Source organism: Halictus rubicundus, chromosome 4 (assembly GCF_050948215.1).
Source record: "Halictus rubicundus isolate RS-2024b chromosome 4, iyHalRubi1_principal, whole genome shotgun sequence".
NCBI lineage: Eukaryota > Metazoa > Arthropoda > Insecta > Hymenoptera > Halictidae > Halictus > Halictus rubicundus.
In genome coordinates this window covers 10,313,954-10,338,414 of record NC_135152.1, presented here as the reverse complement: position 1 = coordinate 10,338,414, position 24,461 = coordinate 10,313,954, and the positions used below count along the sequence as shown (strand labels likewise).

General features: G+C 34.8%; 4 protein-coding genes across 7 annotated transcripts; 2 read left to right on the top strand and 2 right to left on the bottom strand.

Moving 5' to 3' along the window:
• Positions 1-588: 588 nt before the first annotated feature.
• On the top strand, positions 589-4,653 carry LOC143353363 (transmembrane protein 59-like). The gene is made up of 5 exons (XM_076786627.1): positions 589-851; positions 941-1,055; positions 1,382-1,665; positions 2,331-2,803; positions 2,873-4,653. Exons 1-4 carry the CDS (start codon positions 711-713, stop codon positions 2,655-2,657), a joined length of 867 nt encoding a protein of 288 aa, XP_076642742.1. The 5' UTR covers positions 589-710; the 3' UTR covers positions 2,658-2,803; positions 2,873-4,653.
• Positions 2,833-8,733, bottom strand: Lint-o (L(3)mbt interactor in ovarian somatic cells). Of its 2 annotated transcripts, none has more exons than XM_076786614.1 (5): positions 6,236-8,733; positions 5,922-6,132; positions 5,800-5,843; positions 5,286-5,660; positions 2,833-5,199 (listed from the first exon to the last, which is right to left on the bottom strand). In XM_076786614.1, exons 1-5 carry the CDS (start codon positions 7,370-7,372, stop codon positions 5,053-5,055), a joined length of 1,914 nt encoding a protein of 637 aa, XP_076642729.1. In that variant the 5' UTR covers positions 7,373-8,733; the 3' UTR covers positions 2,833-5,052. The 2 variants fall into 2 exon arrangements, with proteins under 2 accessions (XP_076642729.1, XP_076642728.1); XM_076786613.1 differs by having other exon boundaries at positions 5,734-5,843; positions 6,236-8,730.
• Positions 8,734-10,565: 1,832 nt separating this feature from the next.
• Positions 10,566-15,006, bottom strand: LOC143353352 (uncharacterized). 2 transcript variants are annotated; one of them, XM_076786602.1, is made up of 8 exons: positions 13,308-15,006; positions 13,157-13,247; positions 12,055-13,079; positions 11,773-11,986; positions 11,533-11,694; positions 11,155-11,311; positions 10,806-11,088; positions 10,566-10,726 (listed from the first exon to the last, which is right to left on the bottom strand). In XM_076786602.1, exons 1-8 carry the CDS (start codon positions 14,721-14,723, stop codon positions 10,661-10,663), a joined length of 3,414 nt encoding a protein of 1,137 aa, XP_076642717.1. In that variant the 5' UTR covers positions 14,724-15,006; the 3' UTR covers positions 10,566-10,660. The 2 variants fall into 2 exon arrangements, with proteins under 2 accessions (XP_076642717.1, XP_076642716.1); XM_076786601.1 differs by having other exon boundaries at positions 10,568-10,726; positions 11,155-11,446.
• A 1,302-nt stretch (positions 15,007-16,308) lies between these two features.
• On the top strand, positions 16,309-24,033 carry LOC143353360 (lamin-C). Of its 2 annotated transcripts, XM_076786620.1 has the most exons (9): positions 16,309-16,904; positions 19,626-19,938; positions 20,101-20,393; positions 20,475-20,669; positions 20,776-21,004; positions 21,179-21,400; positions 21,485-21,589; positions 21,953-22,011; positions 22,644-24,033. In XM_076786620.1, exons 1-8 carry the CDS (start codon positions 16,507-16,509, stop codon positions 21,974-21,976), a joined length of 1,779 nt encoding a protein of 592 aa, XP_076642735.1. In that variant the 5' UTR covers positions 16,309-16,506; the 3' UTR covers positions 21,977-22,011; positions 22,644-24,033. The 2 variants fall into 2 exon arrangements, with proteins under 2 accessions (XP_076642735.1, XP_076642734.1); XM_076786619.1 differs by lacking the exon at positions 21,953-22,011.
• Positions 24,034-24,461: the final 428 nt, after the last annotated feature.

Genomic DNA, 24,461 nt, shown 5'->3' with positions numbered 1-24,461 from the left:
TGATAACATATTGTGTAATGATTTTTATTTTAAATAATGTTGAATATGCAATGTTTAATAAGAGGTGAACAAATTTAGGAAATTCAAGAGGTATAAAAATTGCAATTTAGGCTTAGTTCTTAAGTTATTAACAATTAAAATCGACCAATAACAGCATGTTAGTTTTGTATTCCTACATCTTTTGAACTAACATATCATTGTCTGCAATCCTCTTGATATGATAAGCGTGCTACTATTGGCGAATCAAGGAGATTTTTAGTTGTCAATAATTGGAAAACGAAGCTGAAATTCAAATTTTTTACTCTTGATTTTCTCAAGTTAAAATAGACAACCCTTGAATTTTCTGCCATCTGCTGTCTAACACCCGATATTGTTGAACTATAATATTTAATATTGAAATTTATTAGAGATCTGTCGGATTTCTTTTTAAAATGAATAAATTATACTGAAAAATGCGTGTTAATTCTGTAATAGAAACAGTAAAAATATCAAATTTAGCAGACGATATGTTAGAAATTTAAAAAACCTATTGGTCTCTTCTGATAGGCAAAAACCATTCGACCAATCCGATGCGTTCCCACCATAATTAAATCGATATTTACTCGATTATTCGGCGAGCTATCAACCTCTTGCAAGTGAAGTTTCTCCGTTTAACGAATTATTTTGGCCCAAACATCGAAGACTACCTTTGAAGAAAGTAACGTTTTGAAATGAAAGAAAGAAAGGAAATTATTGCATTATTGTTGTTGTTCATTACAAATGTCGTACGAAGCGATACATTTTCCAACACTGTAAATCGAGAGGATCCGTGCATTAATTTGTGTGAAAAAGCACCACTGTCTTTTACAAATGTACGTCTCTTTCTTTGCATATCAGTTTTATTCTGGCATCCTATATATTACGCATAATTGTTAACCGGAATGTGACATTTCAATTTCAGAGTAAATATGTTAAGTCATGTTGTCAACGGGGATGTAGATTCTATAATCTCGTTGACTTACATTATGGATTTGAACCAAACAATTTAAATGGTACCAGAGATGCCTGCGAAGCATGTATGTAAACGTATACTATTATTTATTACAGTTCTTAAAGAACTGCTTTGAGATCAATTTGTATTATATAATAGTTATTAGATTACCTGCTGTAATAGTGTATGATATATAACTCATTATTCATCAAAACTATTTTGGAAATTTTCTAGTCATCAGTAGATATAAGTTATACCTAATATATCATATACCAGTTATACTTATATCAAGGTTATAGATTTCATTTTTACACAAAAGAATATTTAAATCTTCTCTGACACATTGTTATTGATAACTCTCCTTAACTTCAATGTGTCCGAGCAATAGTAATATTTATTTATTTTTTATAGCATGCACAGAAGCATATTCATTGCCACAAGGTCGATATGCTTGCATTACTGGCTGTGATTTTATGGGCAGGCAGCGTGTTTCAGATCTGTTAACAATTTTTACCGATGCGATCTATGTAGACGAAGGTGCAGATTCTAATACACTTTTAATGTTGCCTGACATGCCTGAAAATGACATTTTAAGTGATCCTGGTTTACGCAAAGAACTTTTCCCAGGATGGTGGGATTTAAATGGGTTTAGATTGCCGCAGACATATATTAAAACTGTTCCTTTGGATGCCGGGGTAAGTTTTATATTGAGTAATTGAAAGAAATATTTATATTAGGGCTTCCTATTTCACGTGTAATAAACGTGTTTTAATCTGTGTAATATTAAACACACAGGTACCCGTGTATATTAATTTCACGAATATTCGTGTATTTATATTACACGTGTATTTTAATACACTATAATATAATGTTAAACAGTTGAGCGCGAATTTATTGCTGTCTTGCATTACCTGCCAGACCCGGACTAGAAAGTGCTGAACGGATCCGTGTACAAAAATATACGGAACTCTTTATTCGTGTACACGGTGAATAAAATGCATAATTACACATGTATTAAGAACACGGATGAGTACTTAATTTGCAAATACACAGTTCACGGATTCCATGTACACGCGTCCCTTCAGTACACGTCCAAAATCGTAGACTCTAATTTATATACTTAAAACTAAAAAATGTGGATACATAAACATATATGAGAATTGTTAGCCTTATTATATCTACATGGAAAGTCGTGGGTTCTTTCTGATCCTTTATTAATAGAGTATCTATTATTATGTATCAAAGTATAATATTATCTTTTTATGTTACTATGTTCTGTAGTTTTGACATAGTAAGATTTCCATTATACCGATTGTGTGATATTAAATCATTTAAATTTTTTAATTTAATAAAAATGTAGACTATAGATTATGGTGTACCGTCAGACTACTCTGGTGAAAATGAGCAGTCAGCTTCAATTCCTGGATCTGATTGGCTTCAGTGTGTCTCGCAACATATTGGTCTACCACAGTGGCTTTTAGCTTCTGTTATTGCAGCTGCAGCTTTGTTTGCACTTTGGCTATGTTTATATTCCGAAAAAACCAAAGATTCTTATAAAGAGATGCTTATCGAAAAGTCTGACACTTCTCCTGCTGTGACACTGTACTTATCAGAAGTACCATTGCATAAACAACCTCCTCCTAAATACTCGGAGATTGTTGATGTACCAGAATTAAAATTTAGCTAATTGTTCTAACACACTAACTTTTAAATGGTTTTCAGAACTATTTAAATTTAAGTATATCAATACAATTTTGAATAAACTATGTTTACATTACGTATAGTAGTGCTTAACGAATATTACGAGCTATTAAAAGAGTAATTGTGCTTTCTGTTTCAAAATAACTTTGTTTATAGTTTAAATAGTTTAAAGATAAGCTTTGAAAATGTGTACTTAAAGAGCCTTAAAAAGTTAATTGAAGTTTTGAAATATACAAGAAAAAAATCAAAATAAATTATAAAATAGAATACAAAATATTTTCTGGAAGAAACTTACGGTAACATATATATGGTAATATATATACTGGAATTATTTTATACAAATTAATACTGTTTTTTATAAAAGCAAATAACGATTCTTACTATTAACTTTTTTTCCCTATGAAAATAATAACAAAAACCATCATCGAATAATAAAGAAAATGCACAGATGCAAGACTGCAAATTATGTACTTTGTTATCCATTTAATAAAAATGAGAAGCTTATGTATTTATAACTGCATATTATTTTTCTAAGTATAATTTATTAATATTAGAAAAGAGTATTCTAACTTTAATGTACATATAGTAAAATATTTCAGTGTATATCTTTTTATATCCACGGAATGCTTATTCATTTTGTCTACTTGTTTAAAAGATGTTCTATAAATTTAATGTTGCTTACAAATTTTAATATTGAGAGGCATATTCGACTTTATACATCGAACAGATTAGTAATGTTATTTTATTATTTGCTGTTTCGTATTCATTGCATTTATTATTATGGTACAACAAAAATGCTAATTTTTTATCGAAACAAATTATTGATATTATATACGATTTAGAGTATTCTTTGTAAATATATATATGAGCTATTGTCTGGAAAATTCCTTTTTGTTTCTATATTACACACACAAAAAGTGAAGTATTCCAAATATGGAACAACATAGTACAATGTGCGATTCAAAATAGTTCTGAATATTCTGTGCTCTATTTTACTTCAGTGGAGTTTTAGACTGTGACACAGTACATCAAATAATACATAAATAACAGGTATATTGTAAACATTGAGATACAGTTTAAGACTTTTCCATAACATTGACTTTAGTCATACTATACTAAAATGTATAAACTCAATATTTTCTCCCAAAATGTAAATTGATGTGTATTTATATAACCAATGAAAGACATTACTTATATATACCATTAACAAAATGAGTAATGTCTATATCTTCATACTAGTATTTTATGAATTATTAAATGTGCAATTCCTCAGAATTTAATGTGATTTAAAATAATGAAGGTGTGATAAAGTATTTACACAACTACCAAAAATGATAAAAACTTTAAAACTCAAATTCCATTGATATTGTCATAACATTTTATATCCGTTGGGCTAAATATTACTTAATTTCTGAATATACTGTATTTATATCAATGTAAATATTATGAATACAACATTGCAGGAATGCGTAAGTTGCTGTTATGAAACATCTAACTAAATAAATTTTGACAAATGAGTTATCATAATCAAGGATGAGTTGATGGATATATGTTATATAGTTTTGTCATGTTAAGAGTTTAAAAAATTAGCCTTTCTATTCAGTATTAATAAAATTAGAATGTTATGTATTTTTATTTGTTTAAAAAGATTCTATTAGTAATAATAAAAATATTATTCTTATGTGTATTATGAAAGTAATAGTAATAGTATTTTTAATTAAAGGCAGAGTTAAGTGTATTACCTAGTATGACGTATATTGTAAATACTAATATGTTTAATGTATAAGAAAGTATATTTCAAACCAAAGTATCATGTTCCTTATATTGGATATTGACAAATTTACTGTACTATTAATAAATATTTGTTATCTTGCTATACATTGTAAAAAATAAAAAATAATACAAAGGTGTACAAACATTTATTTATTATTTTCCTCGTACTTGAATTGTTTTATTATAAACAGAACAATTTTTAGAATTTTCGTTGTGAAACAAAAGATGAGTGTTAACATGTAACAGGCGAAAAAAATCAGCACCTTTTAGAAATACCGATTACAATCAATAAACAAAAAGAATACATTCTGCTAATATTATACAGGGTCTTATGTATAAACGGTAAGCTAAACAAACTGTCCAGTACGAAGGTATTTGGACAGAAAACAAACAACATCGTTCACTTTTTAATTATTTTATCTTATTTTTTATAATAAAGAATTATTTTTTTAATTCAAGATAACTACGATATGTACAATATGAAAAAGTATCTCGAATCGAAAAAATATTCGCAATCCTTAAATGTAAAAAGAATTTATCTGTACAGTACACGATAAGTTATCACCCTTTTTCAGATGTCATCCTAACTATTCAAGTTTTTAAAGTATTTACAGCCAATAAAGTTTTGGATCGTCTCTTCTCACTTGCAGTTTCAATACATGTCTATATATTTTCAATGCTGGGCCTAGGAGTAGATCAAGCCCACTTAAAACATCAGATCGTTTCATCAACAGTAGAGAGTGACCATCGATATCCTAAAACACATAAACAAAATATGACAGTTAATAAAAATGTTTGAAATATATAAGTTAATAAAGAAAAAATAGAAATGAAAAATTACCTGTTGTCTGAATACCTCAGCTTCCTTTGGAAAAAGTCTTGCAAAATACTGATACACTTGTTCGGATGTCCAATCTGAAGCATCCGGTATATTTGGATCAATTCCATCTCTTGGACCATCATCCTCCATTTGATCAGAAGACCCTCTGGCAGGCGAAACTTGAGGACTTAAAACTGGAGGTAAAACAGGTGGATTCGATGGTGTATCAGGTCTGCTAGTAACCAGACTAATATTCTGGTTTATACTTGGTTTATACTGCTTCTGAACGCAGTCGTTACATTGCCATTTTGAATTTGATTTCGGTAATATTATCCGTGGAGTATGACAATAATAATGATAAGCTTCGTCGCAGGTAAAGCATGTTGCAAGTGGACCCTGGAATGAAGAAAACAAAATAATGATATATTTAAAAAGAAAAATAATATTATAACCCTTAATATTAACTTACCGCATCAGAAGTTTCACAACATATTGTACAACTTTTACAGCGTTCACACTGCCAGTTACTACCCACCTTTTGAAGCATTTCTTCCGGACTATAAATACAACTCGGATGAGCTATAAGAAGCAAATTTGAATTCAATACGATGTGATAAATGTAAAAAATTTCTAATAGTATTGTAACAAAATAAATACCTCTGACGGTGCAATCTCGACAAGCAACCAAACTTTCTTGCTTTTCTTTGGCACAAAGACTACACTGCCTACAAGGTCCGTCTTTGACAGTGGGTTTAACAGTGTCTTGAGATTCTTGAGACAAAGTAGACTTATTTTGAGAACCAGGCTGTCTTCCACGTTTCCGCTTTACAAGATTATTGTCAGATGGATCAAATACTTTTTTTGCTCTCTGCAATACACATTTTCAATTGTTTCAATATCCATTGTCCATTCATATGAAACACTAATCAATATCGATTACACTTTTAGTTATCAAACTAAATAAGGCATACCTTCCTGCGGGCACTGCGAAATCCACCAACATTAACGCTCGACGGTGTAGGCGAGGGATTAGTAGAACTTCTTCCCGCATCGTCGTCTTCCCGTTCCTCGCTAAGGTGTCCAGTCTCGTCTCTTTTCTCCTTCTGTGAATTCGTCTCTTCTTTATTGTCTTTCCGATAATCCTCAAACTTGATCTCTATGTCCATAGGATCATCTGTTCGAACGAGTAGGCGCTGTTTACGCTCAGCCTTCGACGATCTTTTGAGGTTATGTGACTGACTATCCGTGGTTTTCGATTCTTCCTTTCCATCTTCGACAGATGTTTGCGAGGGTTCCTGCGATTCCTGTTCCTTCAAAGAATCATGTTCCACTGACGATTCGGTGTTCTCGTTCCTTCCAACGATTATTTCAAAACATTCTTCCTTTCTGATTTGCGGATCAGGCTTTGGGCTAGCTTGACGCGAGGATCTCGGCGTGTTTGACCTAGAGTCTGTAATCGTCAAGTTTTCTGTCTCGTCGAAATCGTACAGACCGCCCGTCGTCGATGAAACCGTGTGCAATTCCTTGCGTCGCGCGTTCCCATTCTCGAGGGTAAAAGATTCTCGATGTGTTGGTTCGGCGGTAGTTGTCATGTCAGACGTCGCCACCAGCGAGTAATTGCCGTTCGAGAGACGCGTCAAATTTCCGCTAGCTACTTCTTTCCCAAGAAAATCCTCGACCATACGCCTGGAGGTAGGATTCGAGACTCCATCGAGCAATTGCTCGACCAACCTATATGCTGGTACACCCTGATCGAGGTAATCCGGCTCTTCTACGACGAGCTCGGCGACGGCGCCCGCCACCATCCCGGAGTTCAACTTCTCTTTCACGAAACCCTCCGGTCGATTTTTGTAAAGTTGCAATCGCGACCATTTCGAAGCGTTTCGGTAACTGGTGTTACCTTTGTAGTCCACCTGAATCACCTTCTCCGCTTCGATCAATCTATGAAGATCGGCTATCGTGTCCCGTGCGTCCACGGAGAATTTCCGCAATAAATAATTGCAGATGCGGTCGGCGTCGGGTCGCGCTTTACGGCGACGCAACTGATCTATCGCCTCCAGGATCTGCTCCTCGTGGAGTATCTGTGTTTCTACCCGGTGTTGCTGCATTGTTACACGCTGATGGATCGTTCCGCGATATAATGCGATATTTTCAGGTATATGTTTGTATAATGTTCGATAGTTCCGTCGAAACGATTCTCGCAGTGCTTTCTACGCGTTTTTATAGTGTTTGTATCATTCGCGCGCGATGTCATAACGACCGACAAGTTTCTATATTTTTCTGCGCGTATCCGCTTCGTGTGTATCACTTGGTTGCGCTTCGCTTCGAATTTCGTATCAACTGAGATTTATCCTTGCGTTTATCTTACTAGCAACGAAATTTACTTGCTTTAATCTGTCACGCGATCACTCGAGCATCGAAAGCATCGTTCGGCTGCATTTGAAACGGTGCGAGAGAATAAAAGGTCGATCATTCTTGCGGCAAGACGCAACAACACCCGGGGACCGTTTCGTGTATCAAGCGCAGAATCACGCTTATACGTAAACAAATTCGAGCGACGTCTTATAATAAAACGTATACGCCTCGGCCTGCATGCCTGTATACGTGTTACGATTCGTTTTCGTTCTTAATTCAATGAACGCGTATTTGCCTGTTGACGGCGAAGCGGCAACACAACCAGAGAAACTCGTTAACGTGATGCAATATTATCGATTGCACGGATCGACGAAGTCAATAATGTGCGAAATCTATGGCGCGTGTAGAACGCGCGAAATGTCTGTTCAACGTTTAACGTTAATCACCGAATTCAATGCGGTTCCGAATCGCAAGCGAATGAATGATCACTTTCTATCCGTTCGTTTCGCTACCGGGAGAGGTTTTCGAATAGCGAACCGCAGCTGCGCTGATCCATTGTTGGACTGAAGCCGAGAGGTGCACAACGATGACGACGACGACGGCGACAGCGGCAGCGGTAGCGGCGGCGGCGGCAGCGGCGACGACGTCGAGAGGCAATCTGACAAAGTCAGGTCGTCCGCCGCTGCTGGATCGAACATCGAACTGCAGCGCGACGCATTTCACACCCTTTGCACGCACTTTCGATGTCGGTATACTTTGCCAGCCGCGTACGACGTAACTTCCTTCCGGTAATCGTGAGACACGATTTAAAATTCGAACAAATCGTTATCGAGGTATCGCCGTGCCGAACAAAGGGAACCGTGTTCGTACTGGTGGCGTACTGGTTCCGTTCCACGTCTTTTGTTTCGCTCGTGAAAATGCTCCGATCCATGCACCCATAAATAATGCCGGCTTCACGGGGACGAAACGGGAAAACCGGGAAATAATTGCACTACATACGTGCCAAGTGACCGTCGAATGTCTACGCCACGCGCCAATCGTCGAACGACGGATACCTCTCCTTCTGCACCGATCTTTCTCTCTCTCTCTCTCTCCCTCTCTCGCTTTCTTTCTCCGCCTCCCTCTCTATCTCTCTTTCTCTCTTTTCTCTCCCTCCCTCGCGGTGCGTTCGACAGACACGTTTTCCACGGTGTTGGATCTCTCTGTTAAGCGCGCTTCGCGACAGGCCACTTCGATACACGCGACCAAACGACGATTCCACGAGTCCACAATCCTTTGCGAATGTGCATGCCACACTTACGTGTCGTGCTTGCGCGTGTACGTCTGCGTGCGTATACGTACCACGCGGGATATATCGCCGCCGGTTGCGTTTCTCCGTATAGGTCCGCGGGTAACGCGTTGACACTGTGCACTGATCTGCTCGATAAATCCTTTGTCGATCTATCGTTTTGCCATACGTTACGAAGATATATACAATGATTCCACGAATGTCGATAAGCTTCAACGATTGTATCGCACAATAGGCACCGCAGCACACCACCGTACCCGTAAGACGCGGTCTTTTGCCGAGGTGGCCTCGCCGCGCGCCAGCCTCCTCTCTTTCTCTGTCGCTCCCTTCCTCCCTCTCTTTCTTGTTCCCGGTTCGACCGGCCAAAATTTCTCGGTGACCCGCGACTTGTAAAACTTTGACGCACCTTTATTCGGTCATTATCGTTTGCAGCATGGATGCGATTACCTTTCGAATATCGTTACGTTGCTGGCACACTTTCCCGAGCGTCGCGTATTCCAATGTAACGCAACGCGCGAGACGCGCTCTTTTTCTAGAGGCGGCCTCTCGTGCGCGCCGCGCCAGCTCTCCTTCCTACAGAACGCCCAAAAAGATCGAACTCCGTGCAAATCGTAGCGCACTTCACCTCACTGATACTGATACTTCCGGCGATTCACAAAGAATCGTTTACACCGACGAGCAGCCTTCTTCACGGCCGCCGCTGCGAATTATTTCGTGAAAACCGAAGAGCGCCAAGCCGGGTGCGGCTACACGCGAGTGTGGACGGACTGCCGCTGGAGTACGGAGCACGCGGAGCGCACTTTTTGCGGGGACGGGTCCGTGCAGGCGCGGCGATACCTACGCCAGCACCCCTGCAAGGAACCGGCTTCTGCGCATCGCTTTCACCGAACTCAATCGTTTTTCCTTTCGGACAATTTTACTCGGTGCCTAGAGAACGGTTCCCGTAGAATTCTGTTCCCGGAGTATTTTAACGTTCGCTTGAACTGAACGATAGAAATGTTACTCTTCTACGCGGAGTATTGATTCCCCGTTCCTTTCGTAAGATTTGGTACATTTCCTCTGTTTAAAATTTGATATCCTTTACGGACTTTAAATGCTCGTCGTTGTACCATGGGATTAAAGAATTTCATGACGATGTAACGGTACTGTGGATTGCGAAATGAAATGTATTTTGTTTGCTGATCGAATTGAAAAAGAAAAGCGTGATTTGTCAATGATTTACGCGTGATACGCCACTGCGTCTGTGCTTTCAGAAACGACCGTGACGTATCGCCATTCCCTAGCGCTGGTGTCCTCGTTCCCGGCCGAGTAGCTCCCTTTCGAGCCTGTTTTCAGATAGACGGATCTGACGCAACAGATCGTAAGAAAATCTTAAGTTACGTGCGGCACGTGGCGCGTTTAAATATCTTTTCTTTCCAATCGATTGTTTTAACAATAATCCCCTTATAATTACGTAGGTTTATGTTTTTCAGTGGTACTAGACCAAACTTTGTATGTGTTTAATAAGGAAACATATACGTAGGAACAGTGGTCTGGTAAACTAATAAAATTTGTATATTTATTTTATAACATAATGCAAAAGAAGGGATACAATTCTCTTTATAGTATCCTACTAAAAATAATAATCACTTTATAGGTAAAACAAATATTTTATTGTAAAATACATAGTTACAAAAATTATAAAAGTAGAAAGTACTCACGCCAAATGTTTAATTACAATTATCGTTGATAATAAAATCATATTTTTCATAAGTTAGATATAGGCATTTTCTTTTTCTGTTATATTATTACCAACACTGTGCCGTCGAAGTTTTGAGATCTGTTGAGAAATAAATTATTGTAAATTATGCATATTTCTTTGAATTGCTCGATCATAATAAGACATAGTATATATATACCAAATTTTTTGGTTTCACTTTGTGTAGGACTTTATTATTGTCTCTCAGAGGACTTTGTTGCGTATTATTACCATTCCTCTTTAAAGAAATGGGCGAATTCTTTTGAGAGCTGGACACTTTACATAATGAACCTTGCGGCGACTCGGTCAATCGTTCATAACGATTAACGTCGAATGACGAATTTAATTTTTTATGGATAGGAGGAGTCTGAGATCTTGGAATACTAGAATCTACTGAACAGCGCTTGGGAGTTGTCCTTTTTGGTGATGGTATCTTGCCAAACCTTAAATAAATAAATCATCGTTGTAACTCTTATGGAAAAATGTAAATTTAAATAAATTAGACGTACCTTTTTGGACTGTAGTTTGCACCATTACTGTTATTAGCATTGACACGTGTAGTTACGGGCGAAATATCACATCCAAAATTGCGCTTATTTACGTTGTTACTTGTTTGCGATGGTATTTTCCTGGTTTTTGAATTTTGAGCGTCCGGTGTTGACGAAGCTACGGGTTTTAAAGGCCGCGTAGGTTTTTTTACTGAACTTTGATTAATCGAATTAGGTGTACTACTAATTATTTTATCAGTCTTGGGTGGCGTTGTGGTATCAGTGGACAGATTTATTCTTTTTTTAATAGAGTCTATAAAATAAAAAATGTTTTAAAAAAATTAACACTATTCTTTTTAAAAAATCATTGTTTCAATGGTTATTATTACATCGAAATACCTCTCTTTTGCATGTTTCCTATAGGAAGAATAGCTTTCATTGGACCTTTTTTGTTTATTACGTCTCCACCAACTTTCTTTTTTAACTTATTTTTAACTGCTCCAATCACCGTAGACTTTTCTTTGTCAAAATTCGTAGTTGTAACTGACTTTGTTTCTTTGTCTAAAAGTAAATACATGTAATTCATTACTTCCGTATAATAACTTACTTACGTTTAACACATTAATTTATTAATACTACCTCGTAACGAATTATGTTTATTATCATTTGTGATAGTTTTTTGATTCGATACTGGACCAATGAAACCAGGATCACTGGGAAACCGTTTTGTAACTTGTTTGAGTTGACTTGCACCTTTCCTCTTGGACAATAATGGGCTTGGTATAGTCTTAATTGGTGGAGTTTGAAATACCGAGATACTCTTTCTCGTTTCAGGTTTGTTGACTGGCTGTTTCTATGAAATTAAATAAATGTTTTAGTTGAATTACATTTGTGACTGTTTCCTCATATTAAAATACTTACCTTCGATTCCAAATCCAAACTCAATCTGTTGGCGGATTTTGATAAAACTGAAGAATGCGTTTTATTTTCATACTTTAATTTAGATGGTTTCGATATTTTCTCAATTTCTACATCATTATTAACCGTTTTTTTATTTTCATTTACATTACCGTTACTAGAAACCAAATGTAGAACTTTTTCAAAATTTTTAAGGAAATTAACTGTAGAATGTTCTCGAGGTTGCCCAGTGAGTAATTTTCCTATATTTGTAAGAAGTTCCATTACGTCGTTCTCATTTAAGGAACTATTACTTTCCATTGTGCACGTACTTTCAGTATTTACATTTTGAACATCAGAATCTTTTTCTTTATTTTCGTTACTTATAGTTAATTCCTCGTTTGACTCCTTTAATTCACTACTAATTTCTTTTAAGCATTTTTGACTATTAGCAGAGGATTTATCAATGTCTGAATTGTTACTATTTAAATTTTTACCAAATGCTGATTCTTTAACATTCTCTAACAAATCGCAGGTAACGTTATTTTCTTGACTGCATTCCATATTAGTTTCTGCTACATTTTTTATTTCTAAATTGCTGTTTGATTTATGTGGGCTTTTTGCTAAATTATTAGTTAAATTAAGATAAGTAGTTAATAACTCGGTGTTACTTTCACAATTGATACACAAAGCTTTCTCTAAATTCTCCAATAACTGATTTGCCTCCGTATTATTTTCCGTTTTAATCAATTTTTTAAGATCCAATAAAAGTGTTGCAGCTGACACACGATTTTCAGTAGGCATTGGATCAATTAGTTCCTTCTCTAAATCTTTCATATTTTCTGTAGATTTATTGACAATAGGTTTTTCATTCGCGCTTCCATGTAAAACACTATCTTTATAATGGATAACTTTTCCATGGTCTGAATTTACATTATTTATATTAGGAGATGTAGGTAATTCAATTAAATTATCAACTTCATCATCAAATGCTGGAAGTAACTCAGATGCCCATAATGGATTGTTGGTAATCAAGTCATCAATGCTTGCTAAATTATGAAACAAATATTATAGATTCTTAAATTATTATTTTCATATCTTATTAATTACAATAATATAAACTTACATCCTGAACTTGTTTTTAAAGCCATCTCTTCAAAAGTTCTAGCAAGAAGTTTTGCTTCATGGAGTATCGATTGATTGATTTTGTTTCCATCCTGCAAATTTTAAGTAAATATTACTTATTTCATTTCTGACGAACAGTGGAGAAAACTTACAAGAAATACTGAATCCGATGACGTGTCTGAAATAGAACTCTTACATTGGTCCATACTATAATTTGATTCTGGTGAAAATAAATCAACATCTATTAGCCTGTTATTTGTATCACATTCCTCTTTTTTCTCTATCACAGTCACACATTCTTTAATATCATTAGAAAAAGTAGAAGTGGTTTCATTATCTTGGTTCATAGTATTTTCAGGAACATGAAGTTCTGAAGTTTTAGCTTTAAGTTTATTGAGTCGGTCTGTTAAATCAGATATAGAAGACCTTGTTTTATTTAAATGATTTGCTACTGGTTTTATCAAACCCTTTGAACTTGATACTGTTGAATTGATTTTATTTGCATCATCCGATTTTTCAGATGAACAGCTTTCCAAAAATGTTCTATTCAGCGTACCATTTGATAACATTAATGATGCATTAATTACAGGAGAAGTAGTATTTAATGTAGCTATGGAAGAAATACTTGTTAAACTTGAAAATACGGAACTTCCAGTGCTTCTGCTTTTCAAAAAGGCTTCATTTAAAACATCAAGTGGAGATAACATGCCACTTTTGTTTTCCTGTTCAGTTTGTATATTTTCTGTCATTGATGTCCAATTCAAATGCTGTGGCCTTTTTGGTAACACGTTCTCACCTTGTGAAAAAGAACGTCGAAGATTTGGCAGTTTTAATAATGCAATAGATGGTGGAATAAAGTCAATATTATTTATATCTTCCTTTAAATTTGTTGAAATTTTATTCGAATTGTCACTACAGATATCATTTTCTTCTTTGAACAATGTATCATTCATTATTGATTGATTTAAAATTGACAAATTAGTATCTTCAATTTGTATAGTAGGTACAATGTCCTCATTTTTTAAAGATGATAAATTAAGAGGAGTATCTGTGGACTTTTTTAAATCATCGGTTTGAATGTCAAATTTCTTCAACTTAAACTCTATACCTTTGTTAGATATTTTATGGGCAAGTACATCTGTTTGACTTAGTTCCTTGTTAATCGAAGCTTCATCTAATGTCTTGTTCATTTTTAATTTCGGAGACCTCTTCTTACGTTTGAGGTCATAGTCATCAGTAAAGTCAACAGAACATGTCTTGGATGATGGATTTTTTTTATATTTTGGTTTAAGTGCCTTTTCCAGAACTACCTCGAACGGGTCATCCTTTTTCTGGATGTACTCTGTAGTTTTATGCAGCACCATATCGAAAGGATTGTTCTCCAAACTATCACGTTTTCCAGTCACCAGAGAACATGCATTATTGATACGATTATTACAATTGCCGTTTGTCGTATCTGTAGGAACAGGTATTAAAGGTGATGCAAGTCTACTACTTATAAAGTCCTTTCTATCTGGACTGTTTAAATCTATAAGATCGCACATATTTAAGTTTTTATGCATTGGCATTTCTTATGTTTAATTTCGATAACAGTATTAAATCCTCCTCGCATAAATTAAATATTACTTCGTAAAAACTTAATAAAATATCATAGCATTATTTGATAGAATTAATTGCAAACAATGTTATCACATATCTTCCCACACACTCTCTTGAAAGAAGAAACATAAAAGAAACTTTTTCTTGTCCATGAAAAGCATTTATTTCTTACAAGTAATCACTATGAACAGAAATGACTTGTTTTCTAAAATATTTGCGCACATACAACACTAACGTCTAAGGTTGCCACAGACATTTTAAAAATTTCGATTCTGCTGCCCCCTAGCAGTGATTGGATATTGTACGGGTTTTTTCGCGCATACGCGTCCAAAAGCAGTAACGTATCTATATTATGGAGAAAGTAGTGGGGTACTATTATTGACGGAAAGATATCGGAAAAGTCCAGGACGAAACGACGAGACAAGCATGCTACAAATTTTTGGTAAATTATTATTAATGTTTGATTGACATACACATGTTATACATTCCTCTTGGCAAAATCAAATCATAACAAATTTTGCGAAATTCTGCGGGGTGACCAAAGTACCCCATTTTTGCCAAACTTTTTACTTTACTGACGCTAAAATCGCCGCGCATGCGCGAAAAAACCGTCCAATATCCCATCACTGCCCTCTAGTGATAATTTCGGAGCTTTAAATGTTACAAACATACCAACATGCGTATGTAAATACATATATATTTACATATTACAACGAATATTTACACTATTTTAAAATAGTGAGCAGTATAAATAAACAATTGATTATATTTAAAATTGTTTTCAATCGTATCCTTTTAATATTTAAACTTTTAAAACGTTGAACTATATGAAGAATAAAATATATTGTAGAATAGATGATAACAGCCTGTATTGTCGTAAATCATATTCCTACTCTTTATGATTGTTCACGCTATTATCATTATTGCAATTATTTTATATATATACATGTATATATAATACTTACTTAATTGATTTTTTCATAACACTTGCGAATCATTCCTAAATTTACCTACTTTAATCGATTTTAATGGAAATAATGCATTATGTAAAATTTCGGGATAAAAAATGTACGTAAGTACTTAAAGGTACGTAATATATTATAAAAAATACATATGTTTAAAAACTGAAAATTGAAAACGGCAATCTACTACCAAACGGGAAATCTACTTGTATTTACACGTATTTTCAGTATGCTTGCGCACTGAAAAAATGTGTTCTCGTTATTTAATTCAGCACAAAAGAATCATTACACGTTACCATTTACGACAAAGCGAACGTACTAGTCATTCGTTTTCAAAACATAGATATATGCAATAGCTTCCTATGAAATTTCTATTTTGAATTGCAGATCCTATGTTGTTCCTTCGCGGTAGAATTTCTGGTGAAAGCAGTCTTTATGATCAACGCGCTTTACAACTGATAAACTATTTCCCATTGGTACGCTGATCGAAGAAAAGGGCGAGCAATTGGTTGGTGGCACGAGTACGAGCTCAAGCGCGACCTATCAGAGCGCTCTCTTGCGTTTACTAACGCAATATAAGGATGTATGTAAGGAGGTTGCTTCGTTAACGTTGGCGTCACCGCTAAACAGTTCTTCCGTTGACTGAGGCAAGAAGATTGGGCTTCGGTAGTTTTTTTAAATCGCTTTGAGCGTCTTTCACGGACACGGTGTTATCGTGCACCAAGTTGATGACTCGATAGTGCGAGGGATCAGTGATAGTGCAATAAAGAGGATCGAATATCGTGAGAAAATGTCAACGAAAGCAGCAAAGAAGAGCACGACGGGCTCGACCAGCGGCGTGCAGTCGCCACAATTCACGTCAACGCCGATCGGTCAGAGGCCGGGTAGTCCTTTAAGCCCGACGCGTTACTCTCGTCTTCAAGAGAAGCAGGATTTACAGAATCTAAATGACCGATTGGCCTGTTATATCGACAAAGTGCGACATTTGGAATCGGAGAATTCCAGATTATCGCGGGAGGTTGAGACCACCAAGGAAACTATCACCCGCGAAGTATCCAACATAAAGGTGATGTATGAGCATGAATTGTCGGAGGCAAGGCAATTGTTGGACGACACCGCAAAGGAACGAGCGAAACTCGAGATTGACACAAAACGATTGTGGGATACCAACAACGAACTAAAAGCTAAGTAAGTTCTCTCTTATTTCGTGATTTTGTTCAATTAATATGTATCACGAATGTATTAATCGATGCACTATTTCACTTTTACGAGTCTGTTACACAAGACTCTGTGTTTGATTAAATATTTTAGTTCGAACGGTTAGTATAGGATAAGTTATCACAAATTTGATACAGTGTGTATAGTAACCCATGCTTTGTACACACTTCGTATTATAGTAGACTTTTCTATAGATTTCTGAACCGTATGTCAACAGATTATGAGATAAGGAAAGTATTAACAGAATGGGTTTATGCTCCAAAGGCAGGCACAGCAATTAAAGAGTTAAGAAGGTCATTTTTACATGATAAGTGATTCTTTCATATTTCTAAACATCTTATCATGTATCTACGTATTTCAAATGCTATCTGTGCCTGTTTGCACACATGTTCAGTTTATATCATGAAAATAGTATAATAATTATCGTAGCATGATATGTGGTAATTAATATTGCATTTTATGCTTATGCAGCTAAGTTTGCTTACGTTCTGTTAGTTACAACATCAAAATATTGACATGTTATACATACTTCTATAATTTCTTGTTTCCTGTCTGCATGAATATTTCATGAGATGCATGCCACTGTTTATTTTGTAGTAGCATTAGTTTGGTGTTATAACAAACTTATAAATAACAAGTGTTAACAATAAATCATAACTTTGTAGACTATGTTCTATCAGTATACTTTGTATTTATTTTAGTTGTTCAATTTTTTAAAAAATCTATCTTACAAAGTTAACACCAGTTACTTACAAAAGTCAACCTTAAAAATCTTACAAAAGTAATACCAGTTACTTTAAATTTAATGTAAATACAATAAGTTTTGAAACATTTGAAACATAATGTATGAATAGCAATTGATTACATTTGTAAGATATGCTAGTCATAAAAAGTATTTTCACACAAGCATACCAATCTAACATATTCATTCAAAGAATCGCGGCATGCGTCACGTTATCGAGACGAACAGAATTGATATTGCTGCACTCACAGTTTGTTGAAGTAAATGCTCAATGATAAGAATTTTCAAGGTACACACCGAGCTATATTTATAGCGTGCGTTCAGTTTTATGAATGTTCTCTGTCATATCGACAAGGAAAAAGTATTCCGAGTAAAATAACTGGATTCGTATCGTGTTATTTGGTTTAAACATATGATTAAAGTATAATTCGAAAACATGCAGAAGATAGCAAAGTTTCCGTAAAAGGGTGTAACCATGAAATTTTTGAATATTTGGGTGTGCCTAACTTGAAACGTGACGTTGCTACAACCGATTGCGTCACGCATACTATGCGGCGGTGATGTCATCTTCAAACCGCGTGTATAACCTCGACTGAAAACATTGACCTCCTTTCAGAGAGCGTTGAGCAATCGATAAAAATACGAGTAGAATCCTGAAACAAACGGGAAATATTATTTCCTATGATCAATGAAGCGGCGCGCGACGGGCAAAAGTAAGACCGTACGAGTTTTAGCATACGAAACCGTGTATGTGTTCAATACAATATATTCGATTCAAACTAAATTTTGCATTGTCGTATTTTAATGGACAATTATAACATAACAGGTTGTTAAAAAAAGAAACATTTCCTCGAATAACGGCTAAATCCGGGTTAAAAGCGTGCGGCCATCTTGGGTGACGCCGCTAGGGGTTCTGTCAACGAATACCCCCCGCCTTATTCGCTTTTTTGTATCACGTAGCCGACGCTCCATGAAAATTTCTGCATTTACCGTCAGAAAAGCTAAAACATTTCGTAGTCTTTGCATCTTCGTTTTTCTCACTTTTAATTCTTTATTCTCAGTTCTACTTTGGACTCGCGATAATTCAAAATTACGTTGGAATAATAATTTATGTAGTTATCTGGCAGATACTATCGCGCGAAGCGAGCGTGCGACGCCAACCTTGCATCTGTAGCAGTCGCGAAAAAAAAGACGATTCTCGTAAAAGGAATAGCGATGACGACAGACCGTATATGTCCTTGTATGAAATGCAAACGCGACATTTTTTTTAGCAAACATTTCGACATACGTAAAATTTATGTTCAATTAATAAACTGCTCCTCGTAAATGTCAATATCGAATAAACCTACATACATTTGTTTTACCGTTTCTTACACGCATCATTATTGTTACGTAAATGTTTCGTGTAACAGTGGAACATTACGCGAATCATTGTTTTTCTTTTGTTTAAACGATACGAGCAGATAATATGTATTGATAGGCTGCAAGTTTTAGGGTAACGGAATATTAAGGCGAACCGAGACAGTACGGCGGAAAAAATTCTCGATGTGGGTCGTTGCCTGAAATAGAAACACGCAAGCTTACCTCTTCTTCGTGACTGCCGGAATCTCGTGAATGATCGAAATTTTGTTACAGCATTCATTCCTTTTGCGTACGGTTTAAATTATACACAAAATTTCACGTTGTCTGATATTGGTGGTAAAAGAACGGCCAAAAACATTTAAATATTGTATATGACATACATAATGTATATGCATGTACGTGTAATAACATTTCTTTTGTTTGCATATTTTACCGACATAATTTAAGTTAAAAGGCCTTATCTTGAATTTATTGAGGTTTAAAGTTTAACATATCAGAACATTGGATATACTAAATTAGATTGTGATATCAAATCTTTTATTTATGTTAGTTAATAACTCTTGTAAACATTTAATCATTTCTTTCAGATTGGATAAAAAACTTGTGGATCTGCAAGTTGCAGAGAGAAGTTTAGTATTATACGAGACTCGTTATAATGATTTGCAATCACAGTATAATCATTCTCAAGCAGACCGTAAAAAGTTAGCTGACAAAGAGAAAGAATTGGAAGATGAAGTAGAAAAATTAAAAGCACTATTAGAAGATGCCCGTAAACATCTTAGCGAAGAAACTTTACAACGTATTGTTCTGCAAAATAGTATTCAGAGTCTGAAAGAAGATATCAGTTTCAAAGATCAAATTTATCAACAAGAATTGACAGAAACAAGAACAAAACGACAGGTTTGTATTTTAAAACTAAAATAATAAAAGTAACTAGTATTTTTTAATGATTACTTATATAATATTTATTTAATATACATTTTATTGATTTCATTTCACTTATCCTTTAAATATTATAAATTTGTTTAATTTAGGATTCATCTAATTTATGGAATATTTCAGATTGAAATCTCAGAAATAGATGGTCGTCTTGCTGAACAATATGAAGCTAAGTTCCAAAACTCTTTACAAGAATTGCGAGAACAATATGAGGGACAGATGCGGGCTAATAGAGAAGAAATTGAATTACTGTATGAGAATAAAATTAAAAATTTGTCAGCTCATGCTCAGCGCAACAGTGGAGCTGCTAGTTTAGCTGTTGAGGAGTTGAGACAGACAAGAACAAAGATCGAGGGACTTAATCAAAAGATTAATGAACTTGAAGCAACTAATAATGCTCTTAATGCACGAATCAGGTAATATTTATGGAACACATGTTATAACTTTATGTTAATTCATTGTATGGATTTATAATCGTTATATAATATTTTATGCAGAGATCTAGAAAATCTGCGCGAAAATGAGAGGACACGCCAAGCGGAAAATTTGGCATCCCTGGAGGCAGAATTGTCACGTATACGTAATGAGATGGCTCAACAACTTCAAGAATATCAAGATCTTATGGATATTAAAGTAGCTCTTGATTTGGAAATTGCAGCATATCGTAAACTTTTGGAGTCTGAGGAAGCAAGGTATTATAACATTAGTTTATAAATATGATTCCAACAACGTGTACGTAATAATTAATGTTCCAAATTCCAGGATTGCATAGCTAATCGATTTAGTTTAATTTCACAGATTAAATATTCATCCTACGCAGTCAAGTTCAGCAGCACCAAGTGGTAGAAGCACTCCTTCAAGACACACACCGCTAAGAGGAGGCAAACGGAAACGTACTTTGTTAGAAGAAAGCGAAGAACGCAGTAGTACTGATTACAGTATAAGCGGATCTGCTAGAGGGGATATAGAAATCACAGAAGCTGATCCTCAAGGACGATTTGTGAAACTTACTAATAAAGGCAACAAGGTAAGTTCAAGATAAAACGTGCCATTTACAATTGTTAAAAATTGTACAAAGAAACATGATCTCTCGTTTGTAAATTATAAATAGTTTTGTGAATATATTAAGATGAAAATGGTTACTGTTCCATCTTACAAACACACTAATATCGATTATATAAATTATTTCTGTTTTCTGTAGGAAATAGGTCTCAGTGGATGGCAAATTATCCGCAAAGCTGGTTCCTTGGAAACAGTATTTAAATTCCACCGTACTGCCAAAATAGAAGCAGGGGCAACAGTAATGGTGTGGTCTTCAGATATTGGCGCTTCCCACGAACCACCGTCAAATATTGTCATGAAAAGTCAGAAGTGGTTCACAGCAGATACTATGACAACTGCACTTCTCAATAACGACGGCGAAGTAAGTCATAATTATTACAATCAATATGTGACTATCGATATAATCGTCATAACAAATGTTAAAAATGCCTTACTTTGCACACAGGAAATGGCCACATCAGAATGCAAAAGGCAACAACTGTCCACAACCGTATCTCGGCATAGGGAAAATTTAGGTTTCCGATCGTCTGAGGAACTTCACCATCAAGAGGTAAATAAATAATTCAATTTTGTTGTGTTTGAACCGTAGTTGAGACATTAAAATGCTATATTTCCTTAGAATCAATAGTTATGGTTTTATAAACTTCATAATTGATCACAAATATGTAGAGTGAAACCTAACTCGAACGTTTGCAGCGGCCTCTTCGGTTTGGTTATAAGCTTAATTAATGAAGACAATGTGGCTATAAAGTATTTAAATTTTTTTAGAGTATTAGTAAACATTTGATGTATACAATTTGTTTTCGAAAGTTTCGTAGTTTATTTCTTGTTAGTTTTATTGTTAAATATATGAAAAATAAGTATATGATAAATTCGGGGTGTGTGTTATCAACGCCATCTTCTTATTCCATAGAGAAGATATCTCTACCCATATTAACTGAGCGATCGAATGGTACTGATGGGTCGATTTATGTAAGTTGTTTTCAACTTATCAATCGTTAAAATAGGTGACGATGGTTAATATACTATGCTCTACAAGTACAAGAAATTATTTGGCTTTGTTTTTTTTTCTTCCTCACAGCATTTTATTTTCATGCTCACGCTTCACTAAAACATCATGAGTGTTTCAAGATAATGTGATCGTAAAATGTGAACATTTCATTAGTTAACCACATTGTCTTTTAGGTATATAAATTAATAAATAAATCTGTCGGTATCAAAACATCATCATTGGTACCATATGTAACGTGATGTCAATAGTAGTTCTATGGTACATTGCTAACCAGTCACATTGAAGATAGGTTTGGGCGCTAAATTATATTTATCAACCATATTGAATAATATTTCATCCTATAAAGTTAAAAGCGTAATAATCATGTACATGCGTGAACACATTATAGTGTGTGTATATATTTACATGTTTATATGCATGCACAAATGAACACGCATGATCTCATTTCATTCATTAATCCGTGCTATAAACATGTTGTAACTAATGAACATGGCGTAATAATTGTATGTAGTCGCGTTACGCTGCCTGGGTTAATCGATACGATACGTATTTGATTTATTCTACAGAGATGTGATTCTTTTTTCTGTTCCAGGGCGATCCACGGGGAGATGAATTCTGTTGCCTTATGTAAAAACAAGTCCACAAAAGTAATCTTAAGAGAAGCATAATCTTAAGAATAACAACAGCACGTTTAAAAATGCTTGAAAGGTACAGGAAGACATTTTACGAGATTCGATATCAAATAACTGAATCTCTAGTTTTGTCGACACACACACACACACATAAGAAATGCATATAAAAAATGTCTCGATTGATATATATATTTTGCTTAAGAAAATAAAGAAGAGATGAAAAAGAGAAATTCACGACACCATTAGTACTTTATGCAATAATACCTCAAAACTTGTACACGATTTCGGAACAGTCTGTGTACGTATTTAGTAATGTGTATGGTTTGCAGTTATTTCACGCGTAAAACGAGGGGAGAGTGGGAGAAGAATACGGAATGTGACAATATATATATATATAACATTTTCCTGATGAAAATATATAAAATAAGTTTAAGAATAATATGATTTAGTTAAGTAATATGTTTTTATGTTTGTAAAAACTTTGACAATTGTAAACAATTTTATGCATAAACTGATTTAACCTTTTTAATAGTATGCTAGAAAAATGTTCAACCCAATGAGACGCATATTTTCGCAAAATAGTTCAATTCGCTTAGTATGAGATAACATAAACATCATTTTCACCAGGAATCTTTTTTTATGGTGTGAGAAGTTTTGACAACGATTAAGAAATACAAAGAGTTCCTACTATGTACTTGTTTCATAGTTCTCAATAGTTAGGATTCGTGGGATTAACAGAAAGAATATTTGTATACAAGTTTGGGGTATTACTGTACTTTAGAGATATGTACAACGCAACAAGACAACTATTCTGTAATATATAATGGTTAAATCAAACTTAACAAAATGTTTCACGGTGATTGAAACGATTTATTGCATTTATATACTTGCACATCGTACAAAACATAATTTGTCGGATACTATCAGAGTTAATTACTATTTTGTTGAATAAGTAGCACCAGGAATCTTTCTTAACGAGACCGAAATATTTTTGGCGTATCATTTACTTCTACCTAGTCGTTATCGTGCCTTTCAAATGTATAAAAAAAGAAGTAAAGAGGTCCTTTTCTCAGTAGGTGATAGTATTTATTTTTAAGTACAAAACCCGGATGTAATAGGAGTGTGGTGCCTGTATAATATTCAAGCATATTCATTATCACGGAAATATCTTCTGATATCTACACTACTGACGTTGCTCTTGAGTTTTCCATAAGTTAATATAATTAAAAGAAGTAAAAGAAATTATGTTTAATAGAAATGTATCTGCTCCGTCATCCGGAATATGATTTTGTTAATTGTATTCGACTTTATACCATTTATACTAATAATAAAAGTCTCTAATTAACCATATGATCTTTGTATTCATTCGTTTATTATTGTTTCAAATGGTGTGTTATCAAACCCAGTATGTATCTATCTTCGTATCTACATATTTTCGTGACCCGATTATCTAGGGCCCTATTTAGGTCAACGGCTTGGAACTCTAATACTGTTCGGTTTACTTTGGGTATCCGGTTGCAGTAATCTCCTCAGGGATCTTTTTTTTTTCTTTTTATGTAGGGGGAACATTCATAGATACCTCCGACTCCTGAGAGTTTTTCGAGACCATGGGATGTCTTCAGAATGTGTTCGGTGCTTCCTCCGCCCACGCACTATTTTTGGACGGCTATAATGTGCGACGGCTACCATGACATTCGATGAAACATATTAATATTGTATTAATATTGTATAAGATAATTATAAATATATAATACAATGACATCAAATAAAAATATATA